General features: G+C 43.7%; 1 protein-coding gene and 1 pseudogene across 1 annotated transcript; one reads left to right on the forward strand and one right to left on the reverse strand.

Annotated features, from left to right (window-relative positions):
• Positions 1–153: 153 nt before the first annotated feature.
• Positions 154–3,420, forward strand: LOC115124609 (transcription factor Sox-1a-like). Its single transcript, XM_029654025.2, has 2 exons — positions 154–1,528; positions 2,852–3,420. The coding sequence occupies exons 1-2, from the start codon at positions 542–544 to the stop codon at positions 2,879–2,881; spliced, it is 1,017 nt and encodes a 338-aa protein (XP_029509885.1). The 5' UTR covers positions 154–541; the 3' UTR covers positions 2,882–3,420.
• Positions 3,421–16,008: 12,588 nt separating this feature from the next.
• Positions 16,009–17,453, reverse strand: LOC135571708 (uncharacterized; annotated as a pseudogene).
• Between the last annotated feature and the right edge of the window lie 601 nt (positions 17,454–18,054).

Here is an 18,054-nt window from a genome sequence, read left to right on the forward strand (position 1 = left end):
TTTTGGTCTAAATCTGTCCCTTTCCCTATGTATTATCATCACGGACATTATCTTTGTAAAATAACCAAACTTGTCAAAGTAGGTTATTATTATGTACGTTCCCTTATGGGAGTTGGAGGTAACCCACTACTTGCGGGTGAGTAGCTCCAGCCCTCCTATGTCACCTGACCGCGAGACTGCATGCAAATCACGCCTTTCCTAAAGCGCCATTGGCCACCACCACCTCATTTAGTCGCTGTCAACGCGCATCATATGGGTAAGCTCGGTAACTTTACGACTTTAGGCACAGAAAGTAGCTCAAAGAGACGCTTTTCATCGAGCTGGATGTGAAAAAAAACAAGTGGAGAAAACGACTAATACAGAGAAGGAAGGAAAAGTTAATCGAAGTACCTTTAATTTTGGATTGTATTTCTTCGTTCCATTTTTTTATTTATTTTTTCCGGGAGGGTTGATTTGCGCAAGTGACGGTGTGTGCCAGCAGTGTGGAGGTGCCGTGACTGAATGTTTCCGTGTATTGGTTGAAAAAGTTAACACCAGGTGAATGTATAGTATGATGATGGAGACTGACCTACACTCCCCAGTGCCCCAAACGAACACGAATTCGGGGCATACGGGAGGATCAAGCAATGGGAACAAAGTCAACCAAGACCGCGTAAAGAGACCGATGAATGCCTTCATGGTTTGGTCCCGGGGCCAGCGGCGGAAGATGGCTCAGGAGAACCCCAAAATGCACAACTCCGAGATCAGCAAGCGGCTCGGCGCCGAGTGGAAGGTGATGTCCGAGGCGGAGAAGAGACCCTTCATCGACGAGGCGAAGCGGCTACGAGCTATGCACATGAAGGAGCATCCGGATTATAAATACAGACCGAGACGGAAGACCAAGACACTGTTAAAAAAGGACAAATACTCTTTGGCCGGGGGGCTGCTTACCGGGACAGGGGGTGGGGGTGTCGGTCTAGGGATGAGCCCTGGGGTCGGACAGAGGTTAGACAGTCCCGGGGGTCACGGTGGTGCGTCTGCTGCCAGCTACGCGCACATGAATGGCTGGGCGAACGGTGCGTACTCGGGGCAGGTGGCTGCAGCTGCGGCGGCCGCGGCCATGATGCAGGAGGCTCAGCTCGCCTACAGCCAGCACCCGGGCAGCGGGCACCACCACCACTCACACCACCACCACCCGCACAACCCCCAGCCCATGCACCGCTACGACATGTCGGCCCTCCAGTACAGCCCCATCTCGAACTCTCAAAGCTACATGAGCGCCTCTCCGTCCGGCTACGGCGGGATCACCTACACGCAGCACCAGAGCTCTGGTGTCGCCTCGTCCGGGTCGATGGGCACGCTGGGCTCTCTGGTGAAATCAGAACCGAGTGTGAGCCCTCCCGTCTCTACTCACTCGCGCGCCCCGTGTCCCGGGGACTTGAGGGACATGATAAGCATGTATTTACCGACGGGGGAAGCTGCAGGTGACCCGTCCGTTCAAAGTAGACTTCACGCGCTGCCGCAGCACTACCAGAGCTCCACGACAGGGGTAAACGGAACTGTTCCATTGACACATATTTAGAAAGAGAGAGAGAGGAGAGAAAACAAAAACATGACTGTGCGATAGCGCAACAAAATCACATAACCAAATATTTACCTCTTTTAGAATGTTGCTATCTCTTTGTACAGGCTATTGGTTATTGTACATTGAAGGCGAATATCTTAATTTAAAAAAAACAATAAGAATACATTAGACAAAATTAACTTTTTCAGTGGGGTATTGTCTGTCCAGGTTTATGAAACGCGAGTAGGCCTAATTGCTCATTGGGTTTACTTGCTTTCTAACTGATGGGGATGCCAAGATTTGAGACGATTTAGGTTGTGAAGTATTTACATTTTTTGTGGAAACATAACCGTTAATAAGGACATTTAAATGAGATAACCGTGTGATTAGAATGAATGTGGAAAATGTTTTTAAAAGTTTACAAGATTTCCATTCATTTCACGTTTTCTTGTTTGTAAACACGTGGGTTGCTGTATCTGAAACATTTGTTTTTGTTGTTGTAAAAAAAAACATGTAAATTGTGAATAAATACTAGATGAGATTGATAAGCAACTGTAAATAATTTACTAAATGCAATTCTGCCAGGAAAGAAAACAATTTTGCGTTGAGTTAAATAAATTTCCCAGATGTTTCACTGGTTATGGAAAAACGTGTTAGTTTCGTTACTTTGGATTGTATAGGTTTTCTACTTGACACAGTTTGAGTTAACAATGTTAAGGCTAATTAATATTTATATAATTGATGGAAGATTTACAAGTTATATAACAAAATATCTACGAGATGCTGGCTCTAATTGGTTGTCTGTCTAAACCAACATCGGGTTCAAACGTATAGTGACTGAAATCGAGTGAATTACTTATGGCAAATATGCGTAAATAAGGATGAATCAGTAATGGTGGACGTAATTACTTGTCACACAACCTTGACGGTTTGATGCTCGGTTTAAGCACGAGACAGGACATCAGACAGGGTTATAGGCCTATACATTCATTTAGTTGGAAGTGCAGCAGCAATAGCTTTAATGATAATATCATGTATCATATCAGGATTCAGCATGTTTGGAATAAATATGCTCAGATATGTGATAACTGGTTTTTACTACTGAATTAAGATAGGCCCACTAGCGTTTTAATGCTCATCAATTGTTTATGTATATACATATAATGTAGGATATCATAATTATTAGCATGTCATTACTAGCATTATGCTATTGTTATTAATATGACTGATTAATCAAATAGCTGTAAAATATATATCAGATGCTCTTTGAATGTAATTTAATAATATATCATATATCTTTCGTTTTAGTACCTAAAGAAAAGGACGACGTTGTGGTAGTCGCGAGGAAGGGAACAAGACAGGCTCGAGTCACAACACCTGTTGACTTGGCTAATGTCTCGTGGGAGGAACTTCGTCTCGGTCGACTTAATGTTTTGATTATCTGTCCGGTGACATCTTTTTTGACCAACAGGAAGACGCTCACGCCATCGGTCAACACTAGTTAGGCCTACTGATGACAGAATCACCCCTTTTAAAATAAGTTATTTGACTGTTTTTGCTCTTCTAAGATCCCATATAATTTGCATAATAATGTCAACTTAATTGTGGACCAATTGTGATGATTTGACATGGGCGTTCTGGATATTTGTTGATCATTGCAATATAACTATGAACCATTTTTTTTCACATTCCCTGTTTCATGTTTGTCATTATACTCATACGTTAACTATATTTCAGTCATTTCCACATCTCGTAATGTGCGTAAAGATTTTATTTTTCATGGACATAATTATAATTTTCAAGAAAGTACAAAAATACGTGTATTGGTCTAAAATAATCTCATAAACTATAATATTCAAATGAGGGAATAAACGAAATGAGGGAATAATCTCTGCTCTCATTTTATTTCATACATTTACATTGAAATTTCAGAAAGCGTGGTTATTCAAACTTTTCCAGCACTTGCTGCAATTTTGATGGAGATGACAGACACAAACTGGAAGAATCAATGATTTTTGTTCGCGGTCCAATAAAGTAAATTCATTGAAAAGTGGTAGGATTACAAATGAGAAGTAAAGATGCTTATTTTGTCAAGGATGCTTTCTTTAGAGACGGGGATCTTGGACGCAAGGCTTGATCCCAAACTAATCCAAATTCAATGATGTGAATGGATGCAGATACAAAGAATATACAATTATTCATTGGTCATTTAATTAACATTCTCAATGTATCCTTGCTCACTGCTTCAGGGTATATACCAGAGACGCTGTAAAGGCGCACGTGGAAAAAAAATCCTTTCAGCTTCAGCTAAATCTGTCTGGAGACCTGGGGTGCCATTGACATACCTTGGCCTATAGGCCCACCTCGGCAATGACGTGTGACGTTTTAAGGGGATTAGACATAACAAGTTAACAATCGATGAGAGCGGAGTAACTGATCAATAATCGGTGTGTATATCTTCATTTACTCCGTGCGTACTCCTTTTATTTAATTTTGCAAACACATGACTGAAGTTGATGATTGAATCAGTGTGCAGTCAAGACACCATCGCATAGTGCCTGTTTGGTTGTCATGGGGGATTAGTGTTACTGAGCGGAGTAATGGAGAGTGTTTTGTGTAAGGTAGACAAGGATTAGAGGATCAGAAGAACTAACCCCGGGGGTCAGAGGCAAAGACTTTCACATTTGCGCACCGGAAGTCCGGAACCATGACGTCAGTCCGGTTTCCCCAAGCTTCGCCAGCCATGAAGCAAGTCGCACAGGTCCTAAACAAAATATTATATAGAAATGTGGGCAAGTTATCGAAGAAAGTATTTCAGATCGCCTTTTATCGTTTCTATCGTCATCTCGGGACCTTCACGCTTCCGTCCATTCGCGTCAGCGCTCTATAGGTTAATTACAGGGCAATAGCCAGGCATATAACCGTAACATTTGGCCTTATGGTCAAAACCGAGCTGTTCATTCAAAATTATGGCTGAGAGTTGGAAAATCTAAAAGTGTCTATAAACTATTTTAGTGTATCCTACATCCCACTTCTTATACAGTGATATTTTAGATTGGATTCCTATATATGGTGTACAAACTGGATTGTTACTCTCACAAAACACACTTAAACCAGCCCTAGTTTAAATTAAAATAATAGTCTATAGGCCACTGTTCTATTCAACTACCATAGGTCATCAAACTATTCATTCTCAACATTTGTACTCCTCTTGTTTAAGAGTTGTTCTCTGGAATCCAATCTTTAACGTAATAGAGGTAAAAATGCGTTTCTAAAAGCATCATCAGATAGAAATGACATGTATCGATTTAAATGTTGTTCTAACCTACCCTACTACACACAATGGAATCCCCACTACATTTGATTTGAGTCTTATCGTGTATCTAAAGTAGAGGCGCACAAAGAGTGGAGCAAGTCCATGGACCGTTTCCAAATCCAAAATAAACGTTCTGCAAAACTTCACCCACAATAATTACCCAATTCTTTGTGAAAAGTGTGTGTGAGAGAGAGAGAGGGGCAGCGGAGGCCCCTGACCATTAAATCTCCCCACCACGCGGTATTCTTATCTTGTAGACACCGATACATTCAGCACCAGGAAGCCTCCAACGCGCGTTAGTATTTGCCATCCAGTAAACCCCCGATCTCTTGCACTCGGTGTCCTAAATGTGGATAATTAGCATCACTTTATCACGCCTCCGCATATTTTCTTTTCGCTCCTAAAAACCTCTTCGCTGCCATTGGTTGCCTTTCTGTCACAGGAGATTATGGAGACAGATTGCAAAAACCGAATGTGCTGAAACCAGATTAGCGCGGAATAGAAATAGCAACCGGGCCAATAAATTCCTCGCGAGGGCCTTATCGTGCAATTACACGTTGACATGTTTAACAATTTTTCAGCCTCTTAATCCTCCGCCCCTTCCAAGAGTTGACGTTTTGTGCGGTGTGTGTGTGTGTGTGTTCGTGTGTGTGTGTTCGTGTGCGCGCGCGCGCGATGTTTTTCCACCCTAAATAGAATCCTCTAAATGTGAAAGACAACTGATAAAGACTTGGGAAACATTTGATAACAACATTTAGGTAGTTTAGATACAGACCCGTTTAGATAATACATATCACTGATTTGAACGATATTCACTTAATGGGCGCATTCCAAAATAATCTGGGCCAATAGAGCTCATGAGACCCAACAAGACGCTTGGTATGGGCATGAATATTGGACATCAACTCGGGTTTGCATATTGTCAGTTGACAATCTATTAGATTTCAATATATAATATCACTAAAGCCCGAACATAAAGCTTCGGTCAATATTCATTTTCTTCATCGTCGGCTTGACGGACTGATATAACCAGATACCATTATTCAAGCAACACGGACAGACAAAAGTTAAACAGAAGATTTTTATGGGAACATTTTTGGATGTCTCTATGTAATGTTAGTGATTTATTGTTGTTTTATAGTTGGCCCGCCGTCTGCAGCGGGTCTTCCGCTCTTGTGAAGCCTGGGTAGAGGTGATTGTGAGCAGCTCTGCTGGAATTTGGCTGGGCCTGGTCTTGGAGCGCTGCCCCATGCTGACTCCCCATGCATTGAACGGGGCCCTGTGTGTGTGTGTGTGTGTGTGTGTGTGTGTGTGTGTGTGTGTGTGTGTGTGTGTGTGTGTGTGTGTGTGTGTGTGTGTGTGTGTGTGTGTGTGTGTGTGTGTGTGTGTGTGTGTGTGTGGTGCTTGCGGTTGGAAAGTTTCACTCAGTCAACCGTGCTCTCATTGGCTTCACAAAGCAGATTACAGGCATCAGCGAATTCCTGAAGGCAGCGAGATGCGACGCAGGTGCAAGGGAGAGCAGGAACCCCTCATTGGCATAGCGGGGCAACCATTGGGGACAATCCACGGGACCACACAAAAACCCTCACACTCTGTCCGAGCACAGCCGAGAGCTTGAAATGCAATGCACGGAAAGAAATGAAACTGGAGAAAGATGGCATCACTTTGAGTATTCAGGAAAGAAACGTTAGTTACAGTTTAAAATTGACCATTTTTTTTATAGATGTGTCATCTTTCTTGCTTTTATTTTGATGTTAAGCTACATCTCTTCCCTCACCTGAACTGACTCATTAAATAATAATTCCGATAATTATATATTTCTGATAGGCAGGTACTAAAGTTCATCACGTTGACAAAAGCTGTATACATGTCATGCAATTTCACGAAGCTATTTGCAAATTCCAACATCATTATTTTGCACAGAACTTGACAATTCATGACTTGGTTCTAGTTTCATTCCAATAGTGTTTTTTTTTGGAAATTGTGAATGTCAATGAACGCACATTACCATTCATAACCTTTAAATGATTTAAATCTCTTTCATTCTCTTTACTTTCCCCCACAAAAAGCTCCGACACAGTCATCCTGTGACGGAAAGCAAAGAGCGCTAGACCTATGCCATCATGACTTTATATTCAATTAGAACAATTTCTAACTATCAATTACCGACGAAAGTCACAAAATCCCCCGGGGACCGGTAATCACCGTGACCGGTCTCAGTCTGTCCTCAGAGCCATTGAACAGTGCGGCAGGGGGACTGGGCATAATTAGGATTCTCAGCGCGTAGCCCTCCCTGGTGGAAGAATGACTGACTGTTGCCTTCTATTTGATTTTACAAGAGGCCTCTCTCTAAATGATCAAGCTATTATAGGCCTACCACGATTTCATGGCTAATCTTTCTGAAATTGTCTTTTAAAATGTCGTGTTTATTATCGTTGTTGTCTCTCTCTCTCTCTTCTGCATTTGAATTACACCTACAGTTCAGAAAAGTTCGTTTTCTGTCATTCCACCATGATCGTGGATGTGATGCATTTAACGCATGTAGAAACACGCTGCTGCATTAGCCTCTATTGCATTACAAGCCTTTATGGAGTCAGTAACTGTTTGAAATCTGAGGTAAGAGAACTTCCCACTCTAACAATCTGAAGTGTCCGGATCAAGTCTAGGAGTCTAGGGGGGTCTAGGAGTGTTTGAAAACGCCCCAATGGGACTCCATGGAAGCGGCGGCATTTGTGAGTTCCCCCCTCTAAGTTTCAATGTTCATTCCGCTAAGGGAATCTGCCGAGTCCATCACCTGAGCCCTAGCTCCGAGCCTCAGTCACCCAGCTCAACCCCGCCATCCTCGGGTGATTAGCGGACAAAAGAGGTTCCCCTGGACCGGTTATGGTAGTCAATCAAGCAGAACGGGCTATGCAAATGTCTAAGAAAGGCGAGAAGATGGCGAACAGTGCTCCCAATTGTTCGGCACATTTCACAGCACCACGCAGCTGCACCTCTGCGGTTGTCCGGGATTGAAGTGTTCCTACTAGGATACCCCCCCCCCCATCCTCCCCAGTCCCCACCCCAGATTGGAAGAAAGAATAAAACTAAAGAATGAAACTATTAAACGTTTGATACAAAAATGTATTTCTATTATAGGACCTATTTATCAAAAATAACTACAATCAGGCTGTATAACACGTTAATGTTACTTATTAGTACTTACAAATACATAAATAATGGACAATGTTCTCTATTGTTGCCTGCGTTTCAATAAACAATATGTTTAGGCCTACATGTAATTTCCCATTCTTCAAGCACAACAACTGCATGTTTGTTTCCCGCATGCAGCACAGAAAACAAGGGGAACGTTAAGGTAGCCTAATGACCACTTAGGTGCTGTTCTATACAATTGCCACTAAGTAGATACTGTTCTTTCAGTTCATGTCACTCCAGGCGTAAATACCCCCGTAATACCCCCGTAAATACCCCCCTTTACACCACCACAGCCAGCAGGGAAAGCTCATAGAAGTAATTCTATTTCTGTCGAACCTTACATGGAGCTGTCCAGGTGCTGAAATTCCATATAGGCAGAGATCCCTGCAAATGATTGTTTTAAGCCCTTACCTTAAACAACATATAGTGGGTGACTGACGATGACATTGTCCAATTCTGATTCTGATTTTAATTCTGTGAACTAAGAGCTTTTGGGTTTTTATTTCTTTATGGAAAGGCAAACCTTTGCATGGAACAGTAAATTATGATAACAAATGTATGAATCTGTCAAATAAAATAATGATAGAAAAAGGTGTAGGAGTGGAAGATTGAAACATTCAATGTGGAGTTCATTCAAATCAAACAAACTGCTTCTCCAAGTTCCTGTAAGCCAGGAACAGCCAGCATGAGGCTCTCTGAGAAGTTGATCCACGTTTCAAAAACTATACCTGACCAAAAAAGTAGAGCATTTATCCCAACGTGAACACAACTTTGACTCACTCAGTAATCACTAATCAGCCGGTCATAGGTGCTAGTGAGATGACTCTTTCTCTTTCCCTCTGCTAGCCTGCTGGAGCTGTAGAGCTGGAGCTGGAGCTGGGTAATTTGCAGATAGCAGGTGGGTCAAACTTCACACATTCCCCTCCACGTCTTGGCCTTTTTTCTGCCATTCCCCTGTCGAGCTGCCAAAAAATAAACGGCTGCAAATTAGCGTCAATTATGATGCTGGCTGTGTAATTTAGTGGCGTTTTGACACGGAAAGCCGGCAGATGTGGGGAAGTCAGAGAGAGCTGGTTCCCCTGGGGCCCTTAATTAAATCATACTAATCCACTGACCTGAGGGTTAAGGCACAGGGCAGAACTGCCTTAGTCTGCTGGAGACACTGGGAGAGGACAGGGTGAGAGAATGAGAAGGTGGTGGGAGGCGATGTACGTGTGTGTGCGTCTGGGTGTGTGTGTCTGTGTGTGTGTGTGTGTGTGTGTGTGTGTGTGTGTGTGTGTGTGTGTGTGTGTGTGTGTGTGTGTGTGTGAGAGAGAGCGTATGTAAGTGTATTTGCGTCTGTCTGAGCTTGTACAGTGCCTTCGGAAAATATTCAGACACCTTGACTTTTTCTATATTTTGTTACGTTACAGGCTTATTCTAAAATTGATTAAATTGTTTATTTTCCTCATCAATCTACATATAATGACAAAGCATAAACAGGTTTATAGAAATTTTGGCTGATTTATAAAAAATAAAAAATACAATTTACATAAGTATTCAACCCTTTACTCAGTACTTTATTGAAGCACCTTTGGCAGCAATTACAGAATCGAGTCTTCTTGTGTATGATGCTACAAGCTTGGCACACCTGTATTTGGGGAGTGTCTCCCATTCTTCTCTGCATATCCTCTCAAGCTCTGTCAGGTTGGATGGGGAGTGTTGCTGCACAGTTATTTTCAGGTTTCTCCAGAGATGTTCGATAGGGTTCAAGGCCAGGCTCTGGCTGGGGCACTCAAGGTCATTCAGAGACTTGTCCCGAAGCCACTTCTATGTTGCTTGGCTGTGTGCTTAAGGTTGTTGTCCTGTTGGAAGGTGAACCTTCGCCCCAGTCTGAGTGTTCTGCAGCTGGTTTTCATCAAGGATCTCGCTGTACTTTGCTCCATTCATCTTCCCCTCGATCCTGACTAGTCTCCCAGTCTCTGCCGCTGAGAAACATCCCCACAGCATGATGCTGCCACCACCATGCATCACCGTAAGGATGGTGCCAGGTTTTCTCCAGATGTGACGCTTGGCATTCAGGCTAAAGAGTTCAATTTTGGTTTCATCAGACCAGAGAATCTTGTTTCTCATGATCTGAGAGTCTTTAGGTGCCTTTTGGCAAACTCCAAGCGGACTGTCATGTGCCTTACTGAGGAGTGGCTTCCGTCTGGCCACTCTACCATAAAGTCCTGATTGGTGGAGTGCTGCAGAGATGGTTGTCCTTCTGGAAGGTTCTTCCATCTCCACAGAGGAACTCCAGAGCTCTGTCAGAGTGACCACCTCCCTGACCAAGGCCCTTCTCCCATGATTGCTCAGTTTGGCTGGGGGACCAGCTCTAGGAAGAGTCTTGCTGGTTCCAAACTTCTTCCATTTAAGAATGACGGAGGCCACTGTGTTCTTGGGGACCTTCAATGCTGCAGAAATGTTTTGCTAACCTTCCCCAGATCTGTGCCTCAACACAACCCTGTCTCAGAGCTCCACAGACAATTCCTTCGACCTCATGGCTTGGTTTTTGCTCTGACATGCACTGTCAACTGTGGGACCTAATATAGACAGGTGTGTGCCTTTCCAAATCATGTCCAATCAATTGAATTTACCACAGGTGGACTACAATTAAGTTGTAGAAACATCTCAAGGATGATCAATGGAAACAGGATGGACCTGAACTAAATTTTGAGTCTCAAAGCAAAAGGTCTTGAATACTTAAGTAAATCAATTATTTAGGTTTTTATTTTTAATACATTTGCAACAAAAAAAATCATTATGGGGTTTTGTGTACAGATTGCTAAGGAGTTCAAAAAAAAGTAAAGTCATTTTAGAACAAGGCTTTAACATAACAAAATGTGGAAAAAGTCAAGGGGTCTGAATACTTTCCGGAGGCATTGTAAGTGTATTTGTCTGTCTGTGCGAGACTGTACGTATAGTTGCCTGTGTGTGTGAACCTGTGAGTGTATTTGCCTGTGTGTGTGAACCTGTGAGTGTATTTGCCTGTGTGTGTGAACCTGTGAGTGTATTTGCCTGAACCTGTGTGTATTTGCCTGTGTGTGTGAACCTGTGAGTGTATTTGCCTGTGTGTGTGAACCTGTGAGTGTATTTGCCTGTGTCTGTGAACCTGTGAGTGTATTTGCCTGTGTGTGTGAACCTGTGAGTGTATTTGCCTGTGTGTGTGAACCTGTGAGTGTATTTGCCTGTGTCTGTGAACCTGTGAGTGTATTTGCCTGTGTGTGTGAACCTGTGAGTGTATTTGCCTGTGTGTGTGAACCTGTGAGTGTATTTGCCTGTCTGTGTCTGTGAACCTGTGAGTGTATTTGCCTGTGTGTGTGAACCTGTGAGTGTATTTGCCTGTGTGTGTGAACCTGTGAGTGTATTTGCCTGTGTCTGTGAACCTGTGAGTGTATTTGCCTGTGTGTGTGAACCTGTGGTGTATTTGCCTGTGTGTGTGTATTTGCCTGTGTCTGTGAACCTGTGAGTGTATTTGCCCGTGTGTGTGAACCTGTGAGTGTATTTGCCTGTGTGTGAACCTGTGAGTGTATTTGCCTGTGAACCTGTGTATTTGCCTGTGTGTGTGAACCTGTGAGTGTATTTGCCTGTGTGTGTGAACCTGGAGTGTATTTGCCTGTGTGTGTGAACCTGTGAGTGTATTTGCCTGTGTGTGTGAACCTGTGAGTGTATTTGCCTGTGTGTGTGAACCTGTGAGTGTATTTGCCTGTGTGTGTGAACCTGTGAGTGTATTTGCCTGTGTGTGTGAACCTGTGAGTGTATTTGCCTGTGTGTGTGAACCTGTGAGTGTATTTGCCTGTGTGTGTGAACCTGTGAGTGTATTTGCCTGTGTGTGTGAACCTGTGAGTGTATTTGCCTGTGTGTGTGAACCTGTGAGTGTATTTGCCTGTGTGTGTGAACCTGTGAGTGTATTTGCCTGTGTGTGTGAACCTGTGAGTGTATTTGCCTGTGTGTGTGAACCTGTGAGTGTATTTGTCTGTGTGTGTGAACCTGTGAGTGTATTTGCCTGTGTGTGTGAACCTGTGAGTGTATTTGCCTGTGTGTGTGAACCTGTGAGTGTATTTGCCTGTGTGTGTGAACCTGTGAGTGTATTTGCCTTTGTGTGTGAACCTGTGAGTGTATTTGCCTGTGTCTGTGAACCTGTGAGTGTATTTGCCTGTGTGTGTGAACCTGTGAGTGTATTTGCCTGTGTGTGTGAACCTGTGAGTGTATTTGCCTGTGTGTGTGAACCTGTGAGTGTATTTGCCTGTGTGTGTGAACCTGTGAGTGTATTTGCCTGTGTGTGTGAACCTGTGAGTGTATTTGCCTGTGTGTGTGAACCTGTGAGTGTATTTGCCTGTGTGTGTGAACCTGTGAGTGTATTTGCCTGTGTGTGAGCCTGGACGTGTTTCTATTAGCCTCTGTGTACCCTTACATATGTTTATGTATGTGCCTATCGCGTGTTGGTGTTGTTGAGACTGAGGCAATATGCAAATCTCAGGGAGGGGATTTGCCTAACCAGAGAACCATGCTTGTTAGTGATACCCTGGCTAAAGATTTTCACAAACACCCACCTCCTTGATCCACTTTCATAGTTATTATTACACTGTCCGCACAGCGCAGAGGGAATCTTTACTGGCACCGCTACACCATGGATCCATCCGGGATTAAACATGTTGGTGGGAACAGTCAGGAGGTATTTACGTTTTCTCATTATAGCTTTATAATCTGACTCCTCGCTGTATAAACAACACACACATAGGCTTAGTCAGCCCAGGCAGTACCCCGATACTGTTTTACATCCTCTTCCATCTAGCTCATTTCTGACTTGGAGAGGATCCAATGGGATTTTACTATTCATTCTTTATTTCTTCTTGTACGGACATAACTATAGAACAATATATTTTAGCGCAAATCGTGGCTAAAAAGGAAATCACAAATGAATGTAATATGCGATGTGTGAGTTTGTACCCACTCCTCTTTTCAGAACTAAACAAACGACTGATCTTGAAATGTGTCTATTATGGAAGATGTGTAATCATGTTGCTGCAGTCAGCAGCTACAGTAACTTTACACTGTTGTGAGTGGGACAATGTTTTAAATGCCCTAAACTCATGTTTTATTAGCCCATATAATAGAGAGTAAAGGAATCTGTTGTAATTGTCTTATTCAGTATAGTTTTTATCCAAATGCAAACTAATAAATGAAACAGAATAACTAAATGAAATAAATGTATTCATTCTTTGCCTGTATGATATTACATTTGATTGCGTATATTTAATCATCGTGTGATCGTGTATGTGTGTGTGTGTGTGTGTGTGTGTGTGTGTATGCGTGGGTGCGTGGGTTTGTTGGGGAACAGCCATCCAGTGTATCAGCATATGCAGAGAATGTACGTACCACAGCAAAAGGCTGTCTGGACCTCTTTAAAGTCATCTCTCACATCATTGGGATCTTTTTGTTTACAAAGCCCTGCTCCACAAGCTTCCAACTGACCTAACTTCACTGTTAAGATTTAGAATGACAAGTTATCAAAGCCGTGCACAGGGTTGGTTTACTCTGGAGACTGTTTTGGTGTCTAGAGAGTTAGGTCAATCAGCCTTTAACTTCCTGGTGTCTAGAGAGTTAGGTCAATCAGCCTTTAACTTCCTGGTGTCTAGAGAGTTAGGTCAATCAGCCTTTAACTTCCTGGTGTCTAGAGAGTTAGGTCAATCAGCCTTTAACTTCCTGGTGTCTAGAGAGTTAGGTCAATCAGCCTTTAACTTCCTGGTGTCTAGAGAGTTAGGTCAATCAGCCTTTAACTTCCTGGTGTCTAGAGAGTTAGGTCAATCAGCCTTTAACTTCCTGGTGTCTAGAGAGTTAGGTCAATCAGCCTTTAACTTCCTGGTGTCTAGAGAGTTAGGTCAATCAGCCTTTAACTTCCTGGTGTCTAGAGAGTTAGGTCAATCAGCCTTTAACTTCCTGGTGTCTAGAGAGTTAGGTCAATCAGCCTTTAACTTCCTGGTGTCTAGAGAGTTAGGTCAATCAGCCTTTAACTTCCTGGTGTCTAGAGAGTTAGGTCAATCAGCCTTTAACTTCCTGGTGTCTATAGAGTTAGGTCAATCAGCCTTTAACTTCCTGGTGTCTAGAGAGTTAGGTCAATCAGCCTTTAACTTCCTGGTGTCTAGAGAGTTAGGTCAATCAGCCTTTAACTTCCTTGCACTGTATGTTTGGATTCATCTCCAAAAGACGTTTTGATTGGATGCTTTGGTGTCGCTAAAGCTGACAGAGGATTTTATCATGCTGAATGTTTGTTTTAAATGACTGTGTTCTTAATGTGTATTTCATGTGTTTATTGTGTATATTTATGTATCTACTGAATAGTTGCCTATTGATGTGTTCATTTTTGTATTGTGCAGAGCTTATTTGCAAAAGAGACTTTAGTCTCAATATGAGTTCCCTGTTGAAATAAAGGTCAAGAAAATACACATTGACACTGGAATTGCCACAATTGATCCACATTCTAATGAGCAAAACAACACTATAGCCGGCAAACCAAATCCAAGGTGAGTGTATGGTGAGAGATTCAAAGGGACGTACACAACAAGGCTCCCCATCCCTGTAGCTGTGGGGAGTTATCACACAACAGCAGAGTGGTTAGAAATGCCTTCAAAACCATTTGAAGATGTATTAGTGGTTCCTCCATTGCTGCCAATGGAAGCCCAATGAGAAGTACATGGGTCTTTTTTTAGCATCTCCAAATTCCCAGCGTTGCTAAGGTGCTTTGGGGAAAGGATTAGACAGTGCTGGCAGAGGGGAGCAAGCCTTGCTGATTTCCTACCAGCAAGAGGAGACAAAGAAGGAAGGAGAGAGAGGAGGAGGAGAAGACGTGAGGGGGAATGAAGGGAGCAGGAAGAACAGGTTGTATAAACATGAGTGGAGAAGAGAGAACAGAGCGACTCTAAACAGTAATTAACACAGAGGAAAGGAAGGTTTCACCGTCTCACCACCAACGGTGTGAGACCTGTCACCGTGGTCGTGCACGCACACACACAGGCACGTGCACGCACACACGCACGCGGGCACACACACACGCACACACACAAACATGCTCTTTTTACCTCTTCAGGCACTCTTACTCAAGACAATCGCACAACTTATTCCCATCACAATAGGGTAAGGTCATGTAAACTGTTAGAGGTGACATCACAATAAGGTAAGGTCATGTAAACTGTTAGAGGTGACATCACAATAAGGTAAGGTCATGTAAACTCTTAGAGATGACATCACAATAAGGTAAGGTCATGTAAACTGTTAGAGATGACATCACAATAAGGTAAGGTCATGTAAACTCTTAGAGGTGACATCACAATAAGGTAAGGTCATGTAAACTGTTAGAGGTGACATCACAATAAGGTAAGGTCATGTAAACTGTTACAGAGGTGACATCACAATAAGGTAAGGTCATGTAAACTGTTAGAGGTGACATCACAATAAGGTAAGGTCATGTAAACTGTTACAGAGGTGACATCACAATAAGGTAAGGTCATGTAAACTGTTACAGAGGTGACATCACAATAAGGTAAGGTCATGTAAACTCTTAGAGGTGACATCACAATAAGGTAAGGTCATGTAAACTGTTAGAGGTGACATCACAATAAGGTAAGGTCATGTAAACTGTTAGAGGTGACATCACAATAAGGTAAGGTCATGTAAACTGTTAGAGGTGACATCACAATAAGGTAAGGTCATGTAAACTCTTAGAGATGACATCACAATAAGGTAAGGTCATGTAAACTGTTAGAGGTGACATCACAATAAGGTAACATTTAACATTTTACATTACATTTAAGTCATTTAGCAGACGCTCTTATCCAGAGCGACTTACAAATTGGTGCATTCACCTTATGACCTCCAGTGGAACAGTAGTGCATCTAAATCTTTTCAGGGGGGGGGTGAGAGGGATTACTTTATCCTATCCTAGGTATTCCTTAAAGAGGTGGGGTTTCAGGTGTCTCCGGAAGGTGGTGATTGACTCCGCTGTCCTGGCGTCGTGAGGGAGTTTGTTCCACCATTGGGGGCCAGAGCAGCGAACAGTTTTGACTGGGCTGAGCGGAACTGTACTTCCTCAGTGGTAGGGAGGCGAGCAGGCCAGAGGTGGATGAACGCAGTGCCCTTGTTTGGGTGTAGGGCCTGATCAGAGCCTGGAGGTACTGAGGTGCCGTTCCCCTCACAGCTCCGTAGGCAAGCACCATGGTCTTGTAGCGGATGCGAGCTTCAACTGGAAGCCAGTGGAGGGAGCGGAGGAGCGGGGTGACGTGAGAGAACTTGGGAAGGTTGAACACCAGACGGGCTGCGGCGTTCTGGATGAGTTGTAGGGGTTTAATGGCACAGGCAGGGAGCCCAGCCAACAGCGAGTTGCAGTAATCCAGACGGGAGATGACAAGTGCCTGGATTAGGACCTGCGCCGCTTCCTGTGTGAGGCAGGGTCGTACTCTGCGGATGTTGTAGAGCATGAACCTACAGGAACGGGCCACCGCCTTGATGTTAGTTGAGAACGACAGGGTGTTGTCCAGGATCACGCCAAGGTTCTTAGCGCTCTGGGAGGAGGACACAATGGAGTTGTCAACCGTGATGGCGAGATCATGGAACGGGCAGTCCTTCCCCGGGAGGAAGAGCAGTTCCGTCTTGCCGAGGTTCAGCTTGAGGTGGTGATCCGTCATCCACACGGATATGTCTGCCAGACATGCAGAGATTCGATTAAGCCACCTGGTCATCAGAAGGGGGAAAGGAGAAGATTAATTGTGTGTCGTCTGCATAGCAATGATAGGAGAGACCATGTGAGGTTATGACAGAGCCAAGTGACTTGGTGTATAGCGAGAATAGGAGAGGGCCTAGAACAGAGCCCTGGGGGACACCAGTGGTGAGAGCACGTGGTGTGGAGACGGATTCTCGCCACGCCACCTGGTAGGAGCGACCTGTCAGGTAGGACGCAATCCAAGCGTGGGCCGCGCCGGAGATGCCCAACTCGGAGAGGGTGGAGAGGAGGATCTGATGGTTCACAGTATCGAAGGCAGCCGATAGGTCTAGAAGGATGAGAGCAGAGGAGAGAGAGTTAGCTTTAGCAGTGCGGAGCGCCTCCGTGATACAGAGAAGAGCAGTCTCAGTTGAATGACTAGTCTTGAAACCTGACTGATTTGGATCAAGAAGGTCATTCTGGGAGAGATAGCGGGAGAGCTGGCCAAGGACGGCACGTTCAAGAGTTTTGGAGAGAAAAGAAAGAAGGGATACTGGTCTGTAGTTGTTGACATCGGAGGGATCGAGTGTAGGTTTTTTCAGAAGGGGTGCAACTCTCGCTCTCTTGAAGACGGAAGGGACGTAGCCAGCGGTCAGGGATGAGTTGATGTAAGGTAAGGTCATGTAAACTGTTAGAGGTGACATCACAATAAGGTAAGGTCATGTAAACTGTTACAGAGGTGACATCACAATAAGGTAAGGTCATGTAAACTGTTACAGAGGTGACATTACAATAAGGTAAGGTCATGTAAACTGTTACAGAGGTGACATCACAATAAGGTAAGGTCATGTAAACTGTTACAGAGGTGACATCACAATAAGGTCTATGTAAGGTCATGTAAACTGTTACAGAGGTGACATCACAATAAGGTCTATGTAAGGTCATGTAAACTGTTACAGAGAGACATCACAATAAGGTCTATGTAAGGTCATGTAAACTGTTACAGAGGTGACATCACAATAAGGTCTATGTAAGGTCATGTAAACTGTTCTACTAATCTATTTCATCATTCATCCGTTTTCTCAACAGGTTAACAGACAGCACAAGTCAGAGAGCTTGTCCAGGGCCAAGGGGGTCAGACCAAGCCGGCAGGCCTCCTTGATAGGTGGAGCCCTCTCTCTCTGCAGCGTCCTATTACAGCAGGGAAGGAACTGGATATGGCCCTGTTTGTAAAACTTGACACAATGAACTTGACAGACAGACAGATTTCTCCTCTCTCCCCGC

The sequence above is a fragment of the Oncorhynchus nerka genome, linkage group LG5, assembly GCF_034236695.1.
Source record: "Oncorhynchus nerka isolate Pitt River linkage group LG5, Oner_Uvic_2.0, whole genome shotgun sequence".
NCBI classification, from domain to species: Eukaryota; Metazoa; Chordata; class Actinopteri; order Salmoniformes; family Salmonidae; genus Oncorhynchus; species Oncorhynchus nerka.